The sequence below is a fragment of the Scyliorhinus torazame genome, chromosome 14, assembly GCF_047496885.1.
Source record: "Scyliorhinus torazame isolate Kashiwa2021f chromosome 14, sScyTor2.1, whole genome shotgun sequence".
In the NCBI taxonomy this organism is placed as follows: domain Eukaryota; kingdom Metazoa; phylum Chordata; class Chondrichthyes; order Carcharhiniformes; family Scyliorhinidae; genus Scyliorhinus; species Scyliorhinus torazame.
In genome coordinates, this window is record NC_092720.1 from 27,150,897 (window position 1) to 27,169,154 (window position 18,258).

The 18,258-nt window shown below is 48.2% G+C and overlaps 1 protein-coding gene across 2 annotated transcripts in view; it reads left to right on the forward strand.

Annotated features, from left to right (window-relative positions):
* LOC140389598 (WW domain-containing transcription regulator protein 1-like) overlaps positions 1–18,258 on the forward strand; it is a 190,969-nt gene that overhangs the window by 162,093 nt on the left and 10,618 nt on the right. For both annotated transcript variants that reach the window (XM_072473864.1, XM_072473865.1), the window contains one exon: positions 9,058–9,254. In XM_072473864.1, coding sequence (XP_072329965.1) covers positions 9,058–9,254 — 197 coding nt within the window. The remainder of the gene's footprint in view (positions 1–9,057; positions 9,255–18,258) is intronic.

An 18,258-nucleotide genomic window follows, 5' to 3' on the forward strand; every position in this document is an offset into this window, starting at 1 on the left:
ACCCATCAGGACAAAAGCAAGAATACCAAATTTCAAATGATCACAACACGTTCCCTGTTGCTTTCTACATGACAATGCTTCAGCCAATCAGAGTTGCCTTGACAACCAATCAACACCCAATTCTCGTGTTGTATAAATTACGTTCTTGTGTTCATCTGATGAATGCGAGATGGAAACTGTCAGAAAGCTGTCTCTATTCTCAGCAATATTGAAGAATATTTGGGTGCCCTAGTGCATGAGTCGCAAAACGTTGGTTTACAGGTGCAACAGATGATTAAGAAGGCGAATGGAATTTTGTCCTTCATTGCTAGAGGGATGGAGTTTAAGACTAGGGAGGTTATACGGCAAATGTATAAGGTGTTAGTGAGGCCACACCTGGAGTATTGTGTTCAGTTTTGGTCTCCTTACTTGAGAAAGGACGTACTGGACTGGAGGGTGTGCAGAGGAGATTCACTAGGTTAATCCCAGAGCTGAAGGGGTTGGATTACGAGGAGAGGTTGAGTAAACTGGGACTGTACTCGTTGGAATTTAGAACGACGAGGGGGAAACCTTATCGAAACATATAAAATTATGACGGGAATAGATAGGATAGATGCGGGGAGGTTGTTTCCACTGGCGGGTGAAAGCAGAACTAGGGGGCATAGCCTCAAAATAAGGGGAAGTCGATTTAGGAATGAGTTTAGGAGTAACTTCTTCACCTAAAGGGTTGTGAATCTATGGAATTTCTTGCCCAGTGAGGCAGTTGAGGCTCCTTCTTTAAATGTTTTCAAGATAAAGATAGATAGTTCTTTGAAGAAGAAAGGAATAAAGGGTTATGGTGTTTGGGTGGGAAAGTGGAGCTGAGTCCACAAAAGATCAGCCATGATCACATTGAATGGCGGAGCAGGCTCGAGGGGCCAGATGTTCCTGCTCCTAGTTCTTATGTTCTCATAACCACTGTACTTCGCAAAAGAGGTTTATTCTTGGTAGAGCACCCAGAGTTAATTTCAAAATTATGAGGTTGGGGTGCAGGGGTGGTGGGAAGGAGAAAACCTGCACAATTACCTGTTAACTCTTTCTGTGTAGACAGTGAATACATTCAAACCATTCATGCAGAAGGTCATGTCCCTACTGACTACAGCGTCTATGATTCTGGAGCCTGTCACCATGGCGTATGATTTAGATGGATTGTCACATGTACCGAGGTACAGTGAAAAGTATTGTTCTATGTACAGTCCAGTCAGATCGCTCCATGCATGAAAAAACATCGGAAATAAAATAAATACACAATGTAAATATATAGACATAGGCATTGGGTGAAGTATACAGAATGCAGTGCTAACAACGGTAGAGAAGATGCGTAAAGAGATCAGTTAATTCCGTAAGAGGGTCATTCAGGAGTGTGGTAACAGCGGGGAAGAAGCTGTTTTTTAGTCTGTTAGTGCGTGCTCTCAGACTTCTGTATCTTAACCTCAGCCGGTATGATGAGAGATTAAACAGTTTGGGCTTATACTCGCTGGAGTTTAGAAGGATGAGAGGTGATCTGATCGAGGTATATAAGATACTAAATGGGATTGATAAAGTAAACGTAGAGCAAATGTTCCCCCTTGTGGGGAAATGTAGAACGCGAGGTCACGGATATAGGTAGAGAGGTGGCAGATTTAGAACTGAGATGAGGAGGAACTACTTCTCGCAGAGGGGGGTGAATTTGTGGAACTCGTTGCCCCATAGTGCAGTGGAGTCTTGAGTCATTGAATGGTTTCAAGAAGGAGATAGATTTATTTCTGATAAAGAATGGGTTAAGGGGATATGGCGAACATGTAGGAAGGTGGATTTGTGACCACAAAGAGATCAGCCGTGATCTGATTGAATGGCGGACCAGGCTCAAGGGGCTGAACTGCCAACCTCTGCTCCTAATCCCTGGGCGGGATTCTCCACCCCCACGCCGAAGTGGCTGCGCCGTCGTGAACGCCGTCGAGGTTCACGACGGCGCGGAACGGCCCCGGTCCCGACCGATTCAGGCCCTGACAATGGGCCAGTATCGGGGCCGCGTCATCTACCCGTGCCAGGCCTTGTCGCCCGCGTAAAAGCGGCGGCGCATAGATGATGCGGCCGGCGCCGCATAACGGACGTCATCCACGCATGCGCGGGTTGGCCGGCGCCAACCCGCGCATGCGTGGTTGCCGTCCTGTCCAAATCCACCCCGCAAGAAGATGGGGGACGGATCTTGCGGGGCCGCGGGAGGAAGGAGCTCCTCCTTCAGAGAGGACGGCCTGTCGATCGGTGGGCACCGATCGCGGGCCACCCCACATTCAAGGTGAAGCGCGGTGCAGGATCCCCCCTCGCCCCCCCCCCCCCCCACAGGCCGCCCCCCCCAAGGTTCACGTACCGCCCACGACTGTAGCGACCAGGTGTGGACGGCGCTGGGGGAAACCCGCCGTTTTGGCCTGGTCGCTCGGCCCATCCGGGCCTCAGAATAGCGGGGGTGCCGGAGAATCGCCATTTTGGGTGTCTCCGGCGATTCTCCGGCCTGCGGCCCGCGAAACTCGACCGGCCCGTTCCCGCCGCTTGGGAGAATCGCGGGAGGGCGTCGGACCGGCGGCCCCGGAAATCTCGGCGGCCCAGGCGATTCTCCCAACCGGCGCGGGAGTGGAGAATCGCGCCCCTAATGTTCCTATAAACAAGACAGTGAGCCATGGTGACTGTTTCCTTCCTGTGCACAGTTTTCACAAGTGCCGGTTTATTAAGTTGGCGAGGTATCCCAATTGGAATCTTGACGAGATCTATCTTTGCTGGCCTCATTTATATTGTTTATTTATTCAAAAGAATTAGGAGTAAATGGACGTGACATTTGGGCTATGCATGGACCATCGGAAGGAATACCCCTGTTGGAACAATCCCAGGCTGGGCAAACCATGAGTTTCCGATATCCACCAGCAGTTGACGAGGTTCCCTGCATCCTGCCTGCATTCCTTTGCCACCACTGACACCCGTGTCCTCAGCCATCCAGGCCCTAAGCTTAGAATCCCCTCCCTAAGCCTCTCCGCCTCTTTTTTCTTCTTTAATACCTTCCTTTAAAATATACCTCTTTGGCCACCTGTCCAAATATTTCTTTCTGTGATATGAAAACATGGGCCCGGGTTTGATTCCGGCCCCTGGGTCACTGTCCGTGTGGATTTTGCACATTCTCCCCATGTCTGCGTGGGTCTCACTCCCACAACCCAAAGATGTGCAGGGTGGGTGGAATGGCCACGCTAAATTGCCCCTTAATTGGAAAAAAAAATTAATTGTGTACTCTAAATGTATTTTTTAACAACGTGATATGAAAACGTAAGCAGAAATTCCTGCTCTGCCAGGTGGATGGTAATCCATATTGACAAAGAGATGGCTTTTCCATGACGTATAAACAGTTACTATTGTGTGTTGAAGGGTGGGTCAGAATCTGTACTTCGGGGCCGTCTGTGATCTACGTCCTGTCGTTCAGTTGAGGCATTAAACTGAGGCTCTATCAGCCCTCTCCAATCGATGCACATGGTCCCAGGGCACTATTTTGAAGAAGAGCAAGGCAGCTATAATGGCATCCTGGCCAATATTTATCCTTCAACCATCGCCACATAGACAGATTAACTGGTCATCATCACGTAGATGTTTGTGGAAGCTTGCTGTCACGTTCTCCATATTACGTCAGTGGCTACACTTCGAAAATAATTTAGTGTCTGTAAGGTGCTTTGGGACATCTAATGGTCGTGCCAGGCGCTACATAAATGCAACTTATTTTGCCCTTGTCCAGTGTGGTCCAGTTGGTGGCGCCCTTTGTGTCAGAAGGACGGTGGCACAGTGGTCAGCACTGCTGCCTCACAGCTCCCGGGTTCAATTCCAGCCTTGGCTGACTGTCTGTGCGGAGTCTGCACGTTCTCCCCGTGTCTGCGTGGGTTTCCTCCGGGCGCTCCGGTTTCCTCCCACAAGTCCCGAAAGACGTGCCGTTAGGTGAATTGGACATTCTGAATTCTCCCTCAGTGTATCCGAACAGGAGCTGGAATGTGGCGACTAGGGGATTTTCACAGTAACTTCATTGCGGTGTTAATGTAAGCCTACTTGCGACTTTGATAAAGGTTATTAGAAGGTTGTGGGTTCGAGCCTGGCCTCAGAGACATCTCCAGTAGATTTGGATGGTTGTATTACGTGCAGGCTCTGCGTGCCCTCTCAAGTGGATGCAGAAGATCCTGCGGCACTTTGCTAAAGAAGAGCAGGGGAGTTATTTCAGCCAAATGAAACATTTATGTCAATGTGCATTAAACACGCAAAAAGTAAAACGGGAGTTATATTTCTTAGGCACTATTGCCAAAATTCAAAGTTGGCTCCCTCCCTGTCAAAGCTGTTGTTCAGACAGGCACTTCCTGCTCAGTTTATAGTTCTCTGAGGTGAAGAGGATAAGACACTGGGGGCTCTGGTGGAGACCAGTGCTGTGCTGTGTCTATAGTTTTTAGCCAAGCTTACCTTACAGGGAGAACTCATTTCCAACCTGGCAAAAGCTGCTGAGATTCTCTTGCCAGCTTCACTCTCTGAGGACAATCTCAGTGCAGTGAGATCATCATAAACCTGAACGAGGTGGGATTCTTTGAAGAGACCAAATGCAGATTGGGCGATCGCTTCGTAGATCAAGCGCGACTCAAAATCTCCTGCTGCTGTTAATCATCATAAAATCATAGAATTTGCAGTGCAGAAGGAGGCCATTCGACCCATCGAGTCTGCACTGGCCCTTACAAAGAGCACCCTACTGAAGCCCACGTACCTACCCTATCCCCGCAACCCAGTAACCCCCACTTAACATGTTTTGTGACACTGAGGGCAATTTAGCATGGTCAATCCACCTAACCCGCACATCCTTGGACTGTGGGAGGAAACCAGAGCACCCGGAGGAAACCCACACAGACACGGGGAGAACATGCAGACCCCGCACAGGCAGTGACCCAGCCAGGAATCGAACCTGGGACCCTGGAGCTCTGAAGCAACTGTGCTAACCATTATGCTACCGTGCTGCCCCGTTAATGGATTACCTAATATCAGTTTGGACCTGTTGAGACCTCTTAGATTGTTGAAGGAAACTTTGGCCAGTGGGGAGGTTGTAGCGTAGTGGTATTATCACTGGGCTAGTAAACCAGAGACCCAGAGTAATGGGGACCCAGGTTCAAATCCTGCCACTGCAGATGGTGAAATTTGAATTAAATAAAAATCTGGAATTAAAAGTCTTAATGATGACCATGAAATGATTGTCTTAAAACCCATCTGGTTCACTAATGAAGGAAGGAAATCTGCCATCCTTACCTGGTCTGGCCTACATGTGACTCCAGATCCACAGCAATGTGATTGACTGCGAACTGACCCCTCAAGGGCCATTAGGGATGGGCAATAAATGCTGGCTCAGCCATGAATGAAGTAAAAAAAATACCATCCTGTGATCTTGGTTTAAGACTTTTTTTTTGTGTGGAGACCAAGTAGGAGATCGGGTTCTTAATGTGAATTGTGGGGAGTCGGTGGCATAGCGGTAATGTCATTGGACTGATTACCCAAAGGCCCAGGCAATTGCTCTGGGGGCAAGGATTCTAATCTCATCACGGCAGCTGGTGGAATCATTCAATCAATAATCAGGAATTGAAAGTTAATCGCAGCAATGTTTTTTTCATAAATAATTTAGAGTACCCAATTATGTTTTTTCCAATTAAGGGGCAATTTTAGCGTGGCCAATCCATCCACCCTGCACATCTTTGGGTTGTGGGGTGAAACCCATGCAGGCACAGAATCAGAGCAGCACGGTAGCATTGTGGATAGCACAATTGCTTCACAGCTCCAGGGTCCCAGGTTCGATTCCAGCTTGGGTCACTGTCTGTGCGGAGTCTGCACATCCTCCCTGTGTGTGCGTGGGTTTCCTCCGGGTGCTCCGGTTTCCTCCCACAGTCCAAAGATGTGCAGGCAATAATGTTCTTTAGGGAAGAAAATGTGCCATCCTTACCTTGTCTGTCCTACACGTGATTACAGACCCACAGCAATGTGGTTGTCTCTTAACTACCCAGCAAACCACTCAGTTCATGGGCAATTCGGGACAGGTAACAAATTGTGGCCTTGCAACATCCTATGGAATAAAAAAAAGGATACAAAATAATGTTCAGCAGCACCCCCATCCCCACTATAATATTCCACAATACCATATCCAGGAAGGTGTAACTTACTCAAATAGCATCCCACTCTTTTTACAGACATGGGGCGTCATTCTCCGACCCCCCCGCCGGGTCGGAGAATGGCCGTTGGCCGCCGTGAATCCCGCCCCCGCCCCCGCCGAAGTTTCCGCTCCCGGAGATTGGGCGGGGGCGGGAATCCGGCCGCGCCGGTTGGCGGGACCCCCCGCTGGATTCTCCGGCCCGGATGGGCCGAAGTCCCGCCCAGGAATTGCCTGTCCCGCCGACGTAAATCAAACCTGGTATTTACCGGCGGGACCAGGCGGCGTGGGCGGGCTCCGGGGTCCTGGGGGGGGCGCGGGGCGATCTGACCCCGGGGGGTGCCCCCACGGTGGCCTGGCCCGCGATCGGGGCCCACCGATCCACGGGCGGGCCTGTGCCGTGGGGGCACTCTTTCCCTTCTGCCTCCGCTACGGCCTCCACCATGGCGGAGGCGGAAGAGACTCTCCCCACTGCGCATGCGCGGGAAACTGACAGCGGCCGCTGATGCTCCCGCGCATGCGCTGGGAAACTGACAGCGGCCGCTGACGCTCCCGCGCATGCGCCGCATTTCCGCGCCAGCTGGCGGGGCAACAAACGCCATTTCCGCCAGCTGGCGGGGCGGAAATCCCTCCGGCGTCGGCCTAGCCCCTCAATGTTGGGGCTAGGCTGCCAAAGATGCGGAGACTTCCGCACCTTTTTGCCGGCGCGATGCCCGTCTGATTGGCGCCGGCTTTGGCGCCAGTCGGCGGGCATCCCGCCGTTGGGGGAGAATTTTGCCCCTTAGTTTAGATTTGCAAGTACTGAGTGTATGAGTGTTATGAAGCCCCATGTTTTTTTTTAAGGAATTCAGTTTCCTCAGGCTAAACCGCAGAATTAGAAATGAAAACAGACAATGTTGGGAACACAAAACACACGTGGTAACACCAGTGACGCGAGTTGGCGACCTTTCAGCAGAACTGGACAGGTTAGAGACGTAACGGAGCAAGTCCAGAGGCAGAGCAAAGTGGATGTAAAATGTGAGGAAAGGTCTTTGATCAGATTGGTCTACAATAGAACGTAGAACAGACAATGCAGAAGAAGGCCATTCGGCCCACCTACCCATTTAAGCCCTCACTTCCACCCTATCCCCGTAACCCAATAACCCCTCCTAACCTTTTTTGGTCACTAAGAGCAATTTATCATGGCCAATCCACCTAACCTGCACGTCTTTGGACTGTGGGAGGAAACCGGAGCAGCCGGAGGAAACCCACACAGATACGGGGAGAACGTGCAGACTCTGCACAGACAGTAACCCAGCGGGGAATTGAATCTGGGACCCTGAAGCCACAGTGCTATCCACGTGTGCTATGGTGCTGCCCTGTAGTCAATGTCAATGTAGTCTACTGATTTGGTTGGCTAGGAGGTGTAGATTGTTAGTATGTGATTGTTTAAAAAAGTCATGAGTGGACTCTTGGCAATGATTCTGGTATCAGTGTTTTGTACCTCACAGCTCAGAGGAAAGGTCATAGGTTAAAATACGCTTTGTTTGTTATAATGATACAGAGGCGTAAGCTTGGCTCAGTTGGTGGCACTCTTAGTTCTGAATGGTGGGCCCAAGTGCCACTTTTCGAGCAGAGGTGTGACTTTTTGGAGGTGACACCAAACTGCCTTTGCGGCTGCTCAGTTGGGTGTTAAAACCTCTTTGGCACTATTTGAAGAAGAGCTGGAATTCTCCCAAATCTTCAGGCCAACATTCCTCGCTCAACCAACATCACTTGAACCACATAAACTGGCCACTTGTTTCATCGATGTCAAAGTGACCTTACTGTGCCACTTGGGTGCTTTGTTTGATTGCATAACAAAGGTCACAACGCTTCAAGATAATTTGTTTTATGCCGACAAGAATGTTACCAGCCTTTTTTTACAAGGGTGGAGCCAGAACTGAGAGACCATCGCCACCAGGAAAGCTAGAACAGGCAAGGGCTCTTTTCTCTAGAAAGGATATAGACGAGGGATGAACTAATAGAGGTCTTTCAGGTCATAAACGTCTTTGAAAGGGTAAATGGAAAGAGATTTCCATTTCTGGTAGAGACTAAACTAAGATCTATAAATATAAAATAGTCACTAAGCTGTTTAGCACACTGGGCTGAATCGCTGGCTTTGAAAGCAGACCAAGGCAGGCCAGCAGCACAGTTCAATTCCCGTACCAGCCTCCCCGAACAGGCGCCGGAATGTGGTGACTAGGGGCTTTTCACAGTAACTTCATTTGAAGCCTACTTGTGACAATAAGCGATTTTCATTTCATAAACCCAAAGCATAATCAGTTTTACCAAGTGAGTGTTTATAATGTAGAACTGGCTACCATCTGTGATTCTGTGCACTTGGTACTTGATTTTTGTTCCTTTGGAGGGCCAGTGCAGTCATGGCGGGCTGAATGGCCTCCTGTGCTGTAACCATTCTGTGATCTGCCATGGTTTGAGGAGAGTAGCATCGGCACATTTAGGGGAAAGGAATAGCAGGATATACTGGTGGGGTTAGATGATGAGGTATGGCGAGGCTGGTCTGGAGCACAGACACTGGCTCAGACCAGTTGGGCCTATTTGCGTGCTTTAAATTCTATGTCATTCGATGAACTGTTTCTGAGAGAGGTGGCTGGTTGCTATTCAAACCCAAGTCTAATTTTTAGCAGGGGATCTCCTGCAGTTAGGCTCAAGCCGATAACGTGGAAAGATGTAAGGTCTACCATTTTAAACGGGCAGTTTTGACTTGGTCACATTTCCGAGGACCACGTGGTTGGGGCGAAAATTGTGGGAATAATTATACTGCAGCCTTATTGTCACTCTCCACTCTGTAGCAGTCAAATGCATTCCTCTTTTCTCCTCAGTGATGAACCAGCAGCAGATGACAACAAACACCGCCGTGCCCCCGCCCATTGTGGGCTCGCAGAATCCTCGGATGGCCATGATGAACCTGTCCAGCGCCATGACGGTTCAGCAGAAGCATCAGCAGAAGATGCGGCTCCAGCAGATCCAGATGGAGAAAGAGAGGATTAAACATCTGCAACAGGAGCTCATGAGACAGGTAACTATTTCCACCGTGCATTGCGGAGTTAGTGGCGTAACTGGGTTGACTTATCTACAGTAAAACTAAAATAATGTCCGATCCTGGAGCATACCAATGCGGTGCAACCAGGAAGCCTAACACTGAAAAAGTAAACCAGCCATACATTAATTGATACGGACCCAGGAAGTGTAGAAGATTGTAGTTTAGTCGGGCAGTATGGTCGGCACGGGCTTGGAGGGCCGAAGGGCCTGTTCCTGTGCTGTACATTTCTTTGTTCTTTGTTGTTGTTCTATATTTTGGTGATGCCCCAGAAAAGCAAGTGGTCAGATTTTTTTGAAGAAATCGGATTGTTTTGATTGTCGACTGGTTTTTGGAACTTCTTGGCAATTAAATCATTGCCTGTCGTTGCAAACATGTGAAAAACAGCTTCCTCCAATTGTTTGGGCGTTAAGTGTGACATATCGGATGGAATAACCTGTCAGCTGATTCTCGGCAGGGAGAAATCTGGTTAAAACATGATTGGTCTCAGCATCGTCAATTTGGGTGGTGGGAGAGGGAACAGAAAGCAGCCATGATTGTGCTCCTGATTGGCATTAAATGACAGGCGCTAAAATGTTCACGTTTGTGGCAACCCTCTGGGCTGTCAAAGAGCATTCCACACATCAGATGGACTGGGGAATGTTACTTTAGCTAGGATGGATTGGGACACGTTGCTTAAAGGGATGGCAATGGCAACCATTCAAAGAGCGCTTGGGTGAACTGCAACAATTGTTCAATCCTGTCTGGTGCAAAAATAAAACAGGAAAGGTGGCCAAACCGTGGCTTACAAGGGAAAATAGAGATCGTATTAGATCCAAGGAAGAGGCATACAAATTGGCCAGATAAAGCAGCAGACCTGAGGATTGGGAGCAGTTTAGACTTCAGCAAAGGAGGACGAAGGAATTGATTGAGAAGGGGAAAATAGAATGAGAGTAATTTGGGGAACATAAAAACTGAGTGTAAAGGTTTCTACAGGTAAGCGAGAGAAAAAGATTGATGAAGACAAATGTAGGTCCCTTAGAAACTGGGAATTTATGATGGGGGGACAAAGAAATTACTTACCAACCAAACACATACTTTGGCTCTGTGTTCACAAAGGAGGACATTCGTAACGTATGTTGGGGAACACAGGATTTAGTGAGAGGGAGGAACTGGTGGAAATCAGCATTAGTAGGGAAATGGTGTTGGGGAAATTGATGGGATTGAAGGCCGATAGATCCCCAGAGCCTGATAAGCTACATCCAGAACACTTAAGGAAATGGTTCTTGCAATAATGGATGTATCGGTGATCACCTTTGAATATTCTATTCTATAGACTCTGGAACAGATTAGAAGGTAGCTAACGTAATCCCACTATTTAAAAAGGAGAGGTAGAGAGAAAGCAGAGAATTATAGAACAGTCAACCTGACGTCGGTAGTCGGGAAAATGCTCGAGTCTGTTATAAAAGATTTGATAGCAAAGCACTTGAAAAACAGTGGCAGGATTGGACGGAGTCAGCACGGATTTACGAAAAGGAAAGCATGCCTGACAAATATACTAGAATTCTACAAGGATGCAACTAATAGAGTTGACACGGGGGACCAATATTTGTGGATTATTTGGACTTTCAGAAGACTTTCAACAAAGTACCACGTAAGAGATTAGCGTGTAAAATTGAAGCGCATGGGTTTGGGGGTAGTGTATTGAGATGGACAGAAAACTGGTTGGAAGACAGGAAACAAAGGGTAGGAATAAATGGGTCTTTTTCCAAATGGCAGGCAGTGACTAGTTGGGTAATGCAGGGATACCTGGTGCTGGGACCCCAGCCATTCACAATATATATTAATGATTTAGATGAGGGAACTAAACGTAATGCGGATGACACAAAACAGGATGGGTGAGCTGTGAGGAGGGGAGAGAGAAGCCTGAGTGTTATTTGGACAAGTTGAGTTAGTGGGGAAATGCATGGCAGATGCAGTATGATATGGATAAATGTGAAATTATCCACTTAGGTAGCAAAAATAGCATGGCAGATTATTATCTGAATGGCTATAGATTGACAGAGGAGAATATGCAATGAGACCTGGGTGTCCTTGTACACAGTCTCTGAAACTAAGCATGCAGGTGCAGGAGGCGCAAATTGGTATGTTGGCCTTTATCGCAAGTGGATTCATTTACACGATGAAGAGTGTCTTGCTGGAGTTATACAGGGCCTTGGTGAGACCACACCTGGAATGTTGTGTGCAGTTTTGGTCTCCTTATCCGAGGAAGGATGTTCTTGCTATAGCGGGAGTACAGCGAAGATTTACCAGACAGATTCCTGGGATGGTGAGACTGACATATGAGGAGAGATTGAGTGGGTTAGGATAATAATTGTTGGAGTTTAGAAAAATGAGGTAGGACCTCATAGAAAATTCGAACAGGACTAGACAGGGTAGCTGCAGGAAGGATGTTCCTGATGGTGGTGGAGTCAAAAACCAGGGGTTAAAGTCTAAAGATATGGGTAAAACTCTGGGACTGAGATGGGAGAATCCTCTTCACCCAGAGAGTGGTGAGCCTCTCAAATTAGCTACCACAGAAAGCAGTTTAAGTCAAAACATATGTTTTCAAGAAGGAGTTAGATGTGGCTCTTGGGGCTAAAGGGATCAAAAGAAATGGGGGGAAAGCGGGAAAAGGTTACTGAGTTGGATGATCTGCCATGATCATAATGGATGGCGGAGCAGGTGTGAAAAGCCAAATGGCCCATTCCTGCTCCTATTTTCTATGGGCACGATCTATAGGCCGCGTTGCACGCTCTCGCACAAGCGCGGAGCGGCTGGTAGATCTCGGGAGCTGCCTCCCGCGGACTTTCCGACAGCCTTCATCCAAGTCCCGCGAGGCCTCGGAAACCTACCCAAAAGGTGCGTGACCAAATGGCGCAGACCTAAGTAAGGTTTAAACCTACTTTGGCGAGCTTATCCAGGATCTACCGGCCTCCCGGGAATTATCGGCCTCACTAGGGAGCCGGGTGCCTTTAGTACTGGTCCGCACAAACATGGACCAGGCGGACCGGCGCCTGGGGGGGTATCCTGGTCCATTGGAGGCCCCTGCGTGGTCAGGTTCAGTGCAGGGTGGCTCCCTGCCCCCCCCCCCCTGGAATACGGACACCTTTGCATTGCCCAGGTGGCACTGCCAAACTGGCAGGATCACTGTCATGGTGGTAATGCAAGGTGCCCGGGTGCCAGGGAGGCACTGCCAAGGGTTAGGGCCCAAGTCGGAGTATGAAAGGTGGGGAGGTGCAGGGCAGGTTGGGTGGGTGACAGGTGGGGGAGGGGAGTCCTGGAAAGGGGGTGGCTGTAAGGGAGAATGGGGGGGCCCTGAAGAGGTGGAGCCCCCAGGGACCCCATAGAGAGGTGTCCTCATTTGGGGGAGGGCGGGGGGTAATACACTTGTGTGTGTGTGGAGGAGGTGACATTGGCCTTGGGGGGGGGGGGGGGGGGGTAGCGTGGGGTCCTACAAGCGATCAGGACACCCTTTTAAAATGGTGGCCTGATCTCTGAGTTCAGCTCCCTACTGCTGAAATCTATTCTGGGCCATCTGGCTGTTCTCACCGGCAGGAAATTCTGGTTCCGGTTTCCCGTTGACAATGGCGGGAAAAGTCGATCCCGCTGGTGGGCCATCTCCCCTGCCGTAAAACATGCAGCGGGCTGGTCAGTAAATGCCGCCCTCTTAAGGGAAGGCTAAACCGGTGAGAAACTCCGCAGGGCCCATTGTGTCATCGAGTAGCGGTGAGGAACTCAGCGGCTGGAAACTCCCCGCAAATTCTGCCACAAATGATACTTTGAAATTTTTCCATTAAATTCCGCCCTATGTTTCTATACATTGAACTACATGTAAGGTGTTGCTAGGAGGAGGCATCAGAGTCGACCATGACTCCAGACACCACTCACCTGGAACTTTCAACAGCATGTCCCAAGCCCGGAACACTCACCACCGAGAAGGACAAGGGTATTAGGTACTTGGGGACAGTACAGCCTTCCATGTTCCCCACCAAGTCACATGTCACTATTCATTCATCATCACTGGGTCAGAACCCTGGAACTCACTCCCTAGAAATCCTGTGCGACCACCTTCACCAAATAGACTGCAGTGGTTTAAGAGGCCAGCTCACCACTGCCTTCTCCAGGCATGTTCCGGTGGCAGTTTGCACTGACATTGTCCACCCATATCCCCTAGAGTGAATCAAAAAATATATTTATTTCCACGCGGTTTGTGTGGGCATTGATCGCAAACAGGAACCCTGGTTGACTTTACATCCACAGCTCACAAATGCAAGGTTTTCTAGTGGCAGATATTGAGAAGGAGAATTTCAAGGTTATTACTTTAGTTTAGCTGACCTCTCTCCACTCCATCTCACTCTGTGTCCGCTCAGCCCGAGGCCTACCCTCCTCCAATTCCTTCCTGAAAGCGATCTACACCAATTGGAGAGGAAGAATAACAGAGACCATCTCTAGGTAAACAAAACAAACACTTCCTGTTATCGATCTCCGCCACATGATATTCAAAATAAATCCTGTTGGGAATATTATTGTTTTTCCAGGAGGGTTTCACTTCTGCCCTCTCCAGAGGAAGCCAGTAATAGCGGGTTGCAGCCTTACAGGGACAGTCAGCAGATTTGTCTAATGTCTATAAACCGTTCTCTGATAATTTGGCAGCCAATAAATTAGCGGGCAAAAATTAACATCACCTCGCGCAGCTCACTGTCTATGAGTCTCCCCTTTTATTGCACTCACTTTCCCTCTGTCAATCTCACATTCTGTACCTCTCTTCCTCTGTCTCCCTCGTCCTCTGTCAATCTCTCATTCCCTTACTCTGTTGTTTGCATTCACTTGCACCAACAAAGGAGCATCCCAGTGCTTTCTGGCACATATCATGAGCGACTACTTACTCATCTGGTCAAACACGCTCGACCATTAATAGTTTACTGAAGCAACACCAATGGAGGTGAGTACTTGGCTATGAGACCCTTAGCTGATGCTGGTGGAACCTGGGGTGCAGTTGAGAAAATGATGCCAAATTTTAAATTAGAGAAAAGAAATAACAGAAAGAAAGAAATCTGACTGCAGATAAACAATATAAATTGTGAACAATAGAAAACATGCCTGACCTAAACCAGTATATAAGAAATTATATGGATGCGATCCAAAGGCCACGCTGCGCCCAAAAAGCAGCTCGCCACGGCGCAGCGTGGCCGTTGAAAGCCAGCAGACTCCGCTCCCGGGATCTACCCGGCTCGCAACACCTCGCGAGATTCAAAGCGATCTCGCGAGACGTTGCGTTGTGAATCCCGCCCACAATGGGCGAGGCATCACTTTTTAGAACATTTGCATATTAGAGCGAGACAGTGAGTCTTACTCTAATGTGCAGGTTCCCAAGGTACCTAAGGCTTTGGGAGTCAACCCCTTCGCCTCAGAGACCTCCAGCGATACATTTATAAAGACATAACACTCTATCAAAAGAAGCATTACATTATAGTGCTTAATCCCTTATACAAAAAACAAGCATTTGTATCCACATCAAGGACCTGATAAGCATTTGGAGCTGTCAATCAAACTGTGAACTGATAGGCACCCCATTGTGATAACTATAGGTTGTGAAATCAATTATGCAGCACAAACCCTATGACAACCCCCAGGCTTATGTCAACAGATTGGTTTATGTTCTTAAATTGCACCATGTATTTTTAAAGCTTAAAGACCAGGAGATTTAAATGCCTTGACAGCTTGACAGTTTCCTTGACAGTTCCAATGAGTTTATCCATTTTTGAATGCATATTCACATCTACTTGAAAAAAATTTTTTTTTAGAGTACCCAATTCATTTTTTCCAATTAAGGGGCAATTTAGCATGGCCAATCCACCTACCCTGCACATCTTTGGGTTGTGGGGGCGAGATGCACGCAGACACGGGGAGAATGTGCAAACTCCACACGGACAATGACCAAGAGCCGGAATCGAGCCTGGGACCTCGGCGCCATGAGGCAGCAGTGCTAACCACTGTAACACCGTGCTGCCCTTATTCTCATCTACTTTTACCAATCCCAAAGGGAGCTTTATCTCCCCAAGGGTACTTTCTCTCCCAAGGTCTCTCCTGGACCTATCCATAAGGGTAGCCTACCTAGCCAAATAACTCCAGCAGCATTAGACCTTCTCCTGAAAGGTCTAAAGTCAACACCTCGTGTTTTGGACTCCCCACTGACAAAATTTGGATCTGTTTGAAGGCAGCTACATGTTAACATATGCATCTGCCTCCATGAAGCACGGATGTCGAAACTTCAATCCATCCCTATCCCGGCGAAAATGTGGGTTTCGGAGGTGGGACTGCCGGAATCGGGCCTCTAGCGCCATTTTGGCTAAGCCGGAGACATGCTCTGTTTTTTTGAGAATTCAGGCCTCAGGGAATCCAGTGATATGGGGATACTGTGGGAATGGTGAGGCTAAACATCAGTCACGATCTTACAGAACGACAGAGCCACATGGCCTACTTTGTATGTATTTCTCAGACTCTTAAAAAATTTTTTTAGTGTACCCAATTATGTTTTTCCAATTAAGGGGCAATTTAGCATGGCCAATCCACCTAATCTGCACATCTTTGGGTTGTGGGGACGAAACCCACGCAAACACGGGGAGAATGTGCAAATTCCACACAAACAGTGACCCAGAGCCGGGATCGAACCTGGGATCTCGGCGCCGTGAGGCTGCAGGGCTAACCCACTGCGCCACCGTGCTGCCCCCTACTTCTCATACTCTTAATGGAAATTAGATTATTTTCCGAGAGGTGGGAGAGAAATCAGGAAGCAAGCTTCCACTTAACGATGGATTATTTCACCAGCAGGCAGTCTTAGCTGAAGTGAAATTGAAATAAAATCACACCAGTGATGTCTGAATTCTAAAGAAAATGGGGTAGATTTTTACTTTGCATGGTGTGGAATTAGCAGCGTGCTTTATATCTTCCTCGAGTTTTATTTGTGCTGACTTTAATGGAAACCAGGGGTGATGTAAAAGAGGCTGCTACACCTGTTCAACACTATCGCTTAGGTGGTTTTAACCCCATTTTCGACATGTTTCTCATAAGGATGTCTGGATTGGAAAAACAGAAGAAAAAAAATAATTGCTGTGGTAGAGGGCTGCAGAGGTTGAACGAAGGAAGGCACATTATTGGAGTAGACAAGCAGGAAATACAGATTACCTTCATCTCACCTTATTAGCGTTGGGCACGAAAATTGAATAATGTGCCAATTGGTCACAAAGGCCAAGTACAAACCTCAGGCTCCTTCCTGCCCATTGCTCCCTCAGTGACAACAGTACTACTTCCACCCAGCTAGGGATCCCAAGCTTGCGAATCACCAATGCCAATTGAATGGAATGAATGCTTTAAAAGTGTCTTTATTAGTGCTGGCTCGGCACAATATAGGCTTGGCTACGATGCAGTGACAGCTCAGAAAATGGAGACACCAGCTGCACGGCTCCAGTAAACACACTCACCACCGAACTATCTGCAGCAATAATGGTCACATCACAGCAACATATGCCTTCAAATCTAGTCTACTGAAATGTGGCCAAAGTTTATCAGGACTGATTCACACATTGGTTTCTTGTGAGATGGGGTAAGTAGGTCAGAGTCTTAAACACAGCCAGATTTCCTGAGGGTTTGGTAGAATTACACTTTACAAAGGATTACAAAGAATTTACGGCACCAAAACAGGCCATTCGGCCCAACTGCTCCCAGGCTGGCGTTTATGTGCTTCTCACGAGCCTCCACCACTCCTCATCATCTAACTCTATCAGCATAAAATTCTGTTCCTGCCGCCCTCTTGCTTATCTATCTTTTCCTTAAATGTATCCAAATGATTTTCCTCAACTGCTCCTTGCGGTAGTGAGTGGGAAGTAGTGGGGATTGGTGGGCCTAATCGGCCCGAATCACTCCGATTTACTAAAACCAGGTCAATGGTAGATACTGTGCTCAACTCAAAAACAGTCCACCTGAGTGTGGCACATACGAGCTGAATGGATCGAACTGTTACCGACACGGTAGCACAGTGGTTAGCACTGTTGCTTCACAGCACCAGGGTCTCAGGTTCAATTATCGCTTGGGTCACTGTCTGTGCGGAGTCTGCACGGTCTCCCTGTGTCTGCGTGGGTTTCCTCCGGGTGCTCCGGTTCCCTCCCACAAGTCCCAACAGACCTGCTTGTTAGGCGAATTGGACATTCTGAATTCTCCCTCAGTGTAGCCGAACAGGCGCTGGGGTGTGGCGATTGGGGGATTTGCACAGTTACTTCATTGCAGTGTGACAATAATAAACATTATTATTATTCTGAGTGGGAAATAAGGAGGAGCTTGGATTTTGGGTCAGGGTTTTAAAACCAAAAATGTAAATTTTAAAGCAGATTCTTGTCTCCTCCCTTCTGCCAAGTGTATCTAACCTGAAATCTTACATGACAGAGCACTGATTTGAGAGAGGTCACCTCGAACGCACATTGGTTAGGTTCTTTCCGGTGCCACTGAGGGAAGTAAAACTTTTATTTTATACAGTGCTCGACTGCAACTTCCGGACACTCCAAAGTGTTGTCAAAACAATGAACCTGATCTGAACGTTGCGTTACGATAGATGAGTAACTAGCGACATGCATCAATCTTGTTATGTAGGTAAACATTACAGCCGATTTGTTCACATAAACAGCAAATGGGTGAAAGGTAATCGGTTTTAGCCTGTTCTGGTTGAAGGTAGAAACCGGCCAGGACATCAAGAGGACCCCCTGCTTTTTTTTCAGAGAAGTGTCAAGGGGGTGGCCACATTCCCTCGAGCAGATAAGACAAAACGTGGCCCCTTCCAATATCTTCTGACACTGAGTTGAGAGTGATACCAATGGAAATGAGCTGATGCATTTGCTCTCTTCGAAAGACTGTGCGATAAATGCAATGATATGGCAGTCCTGGTGCGGAGCTCTGTTTGATGGGAGCACAT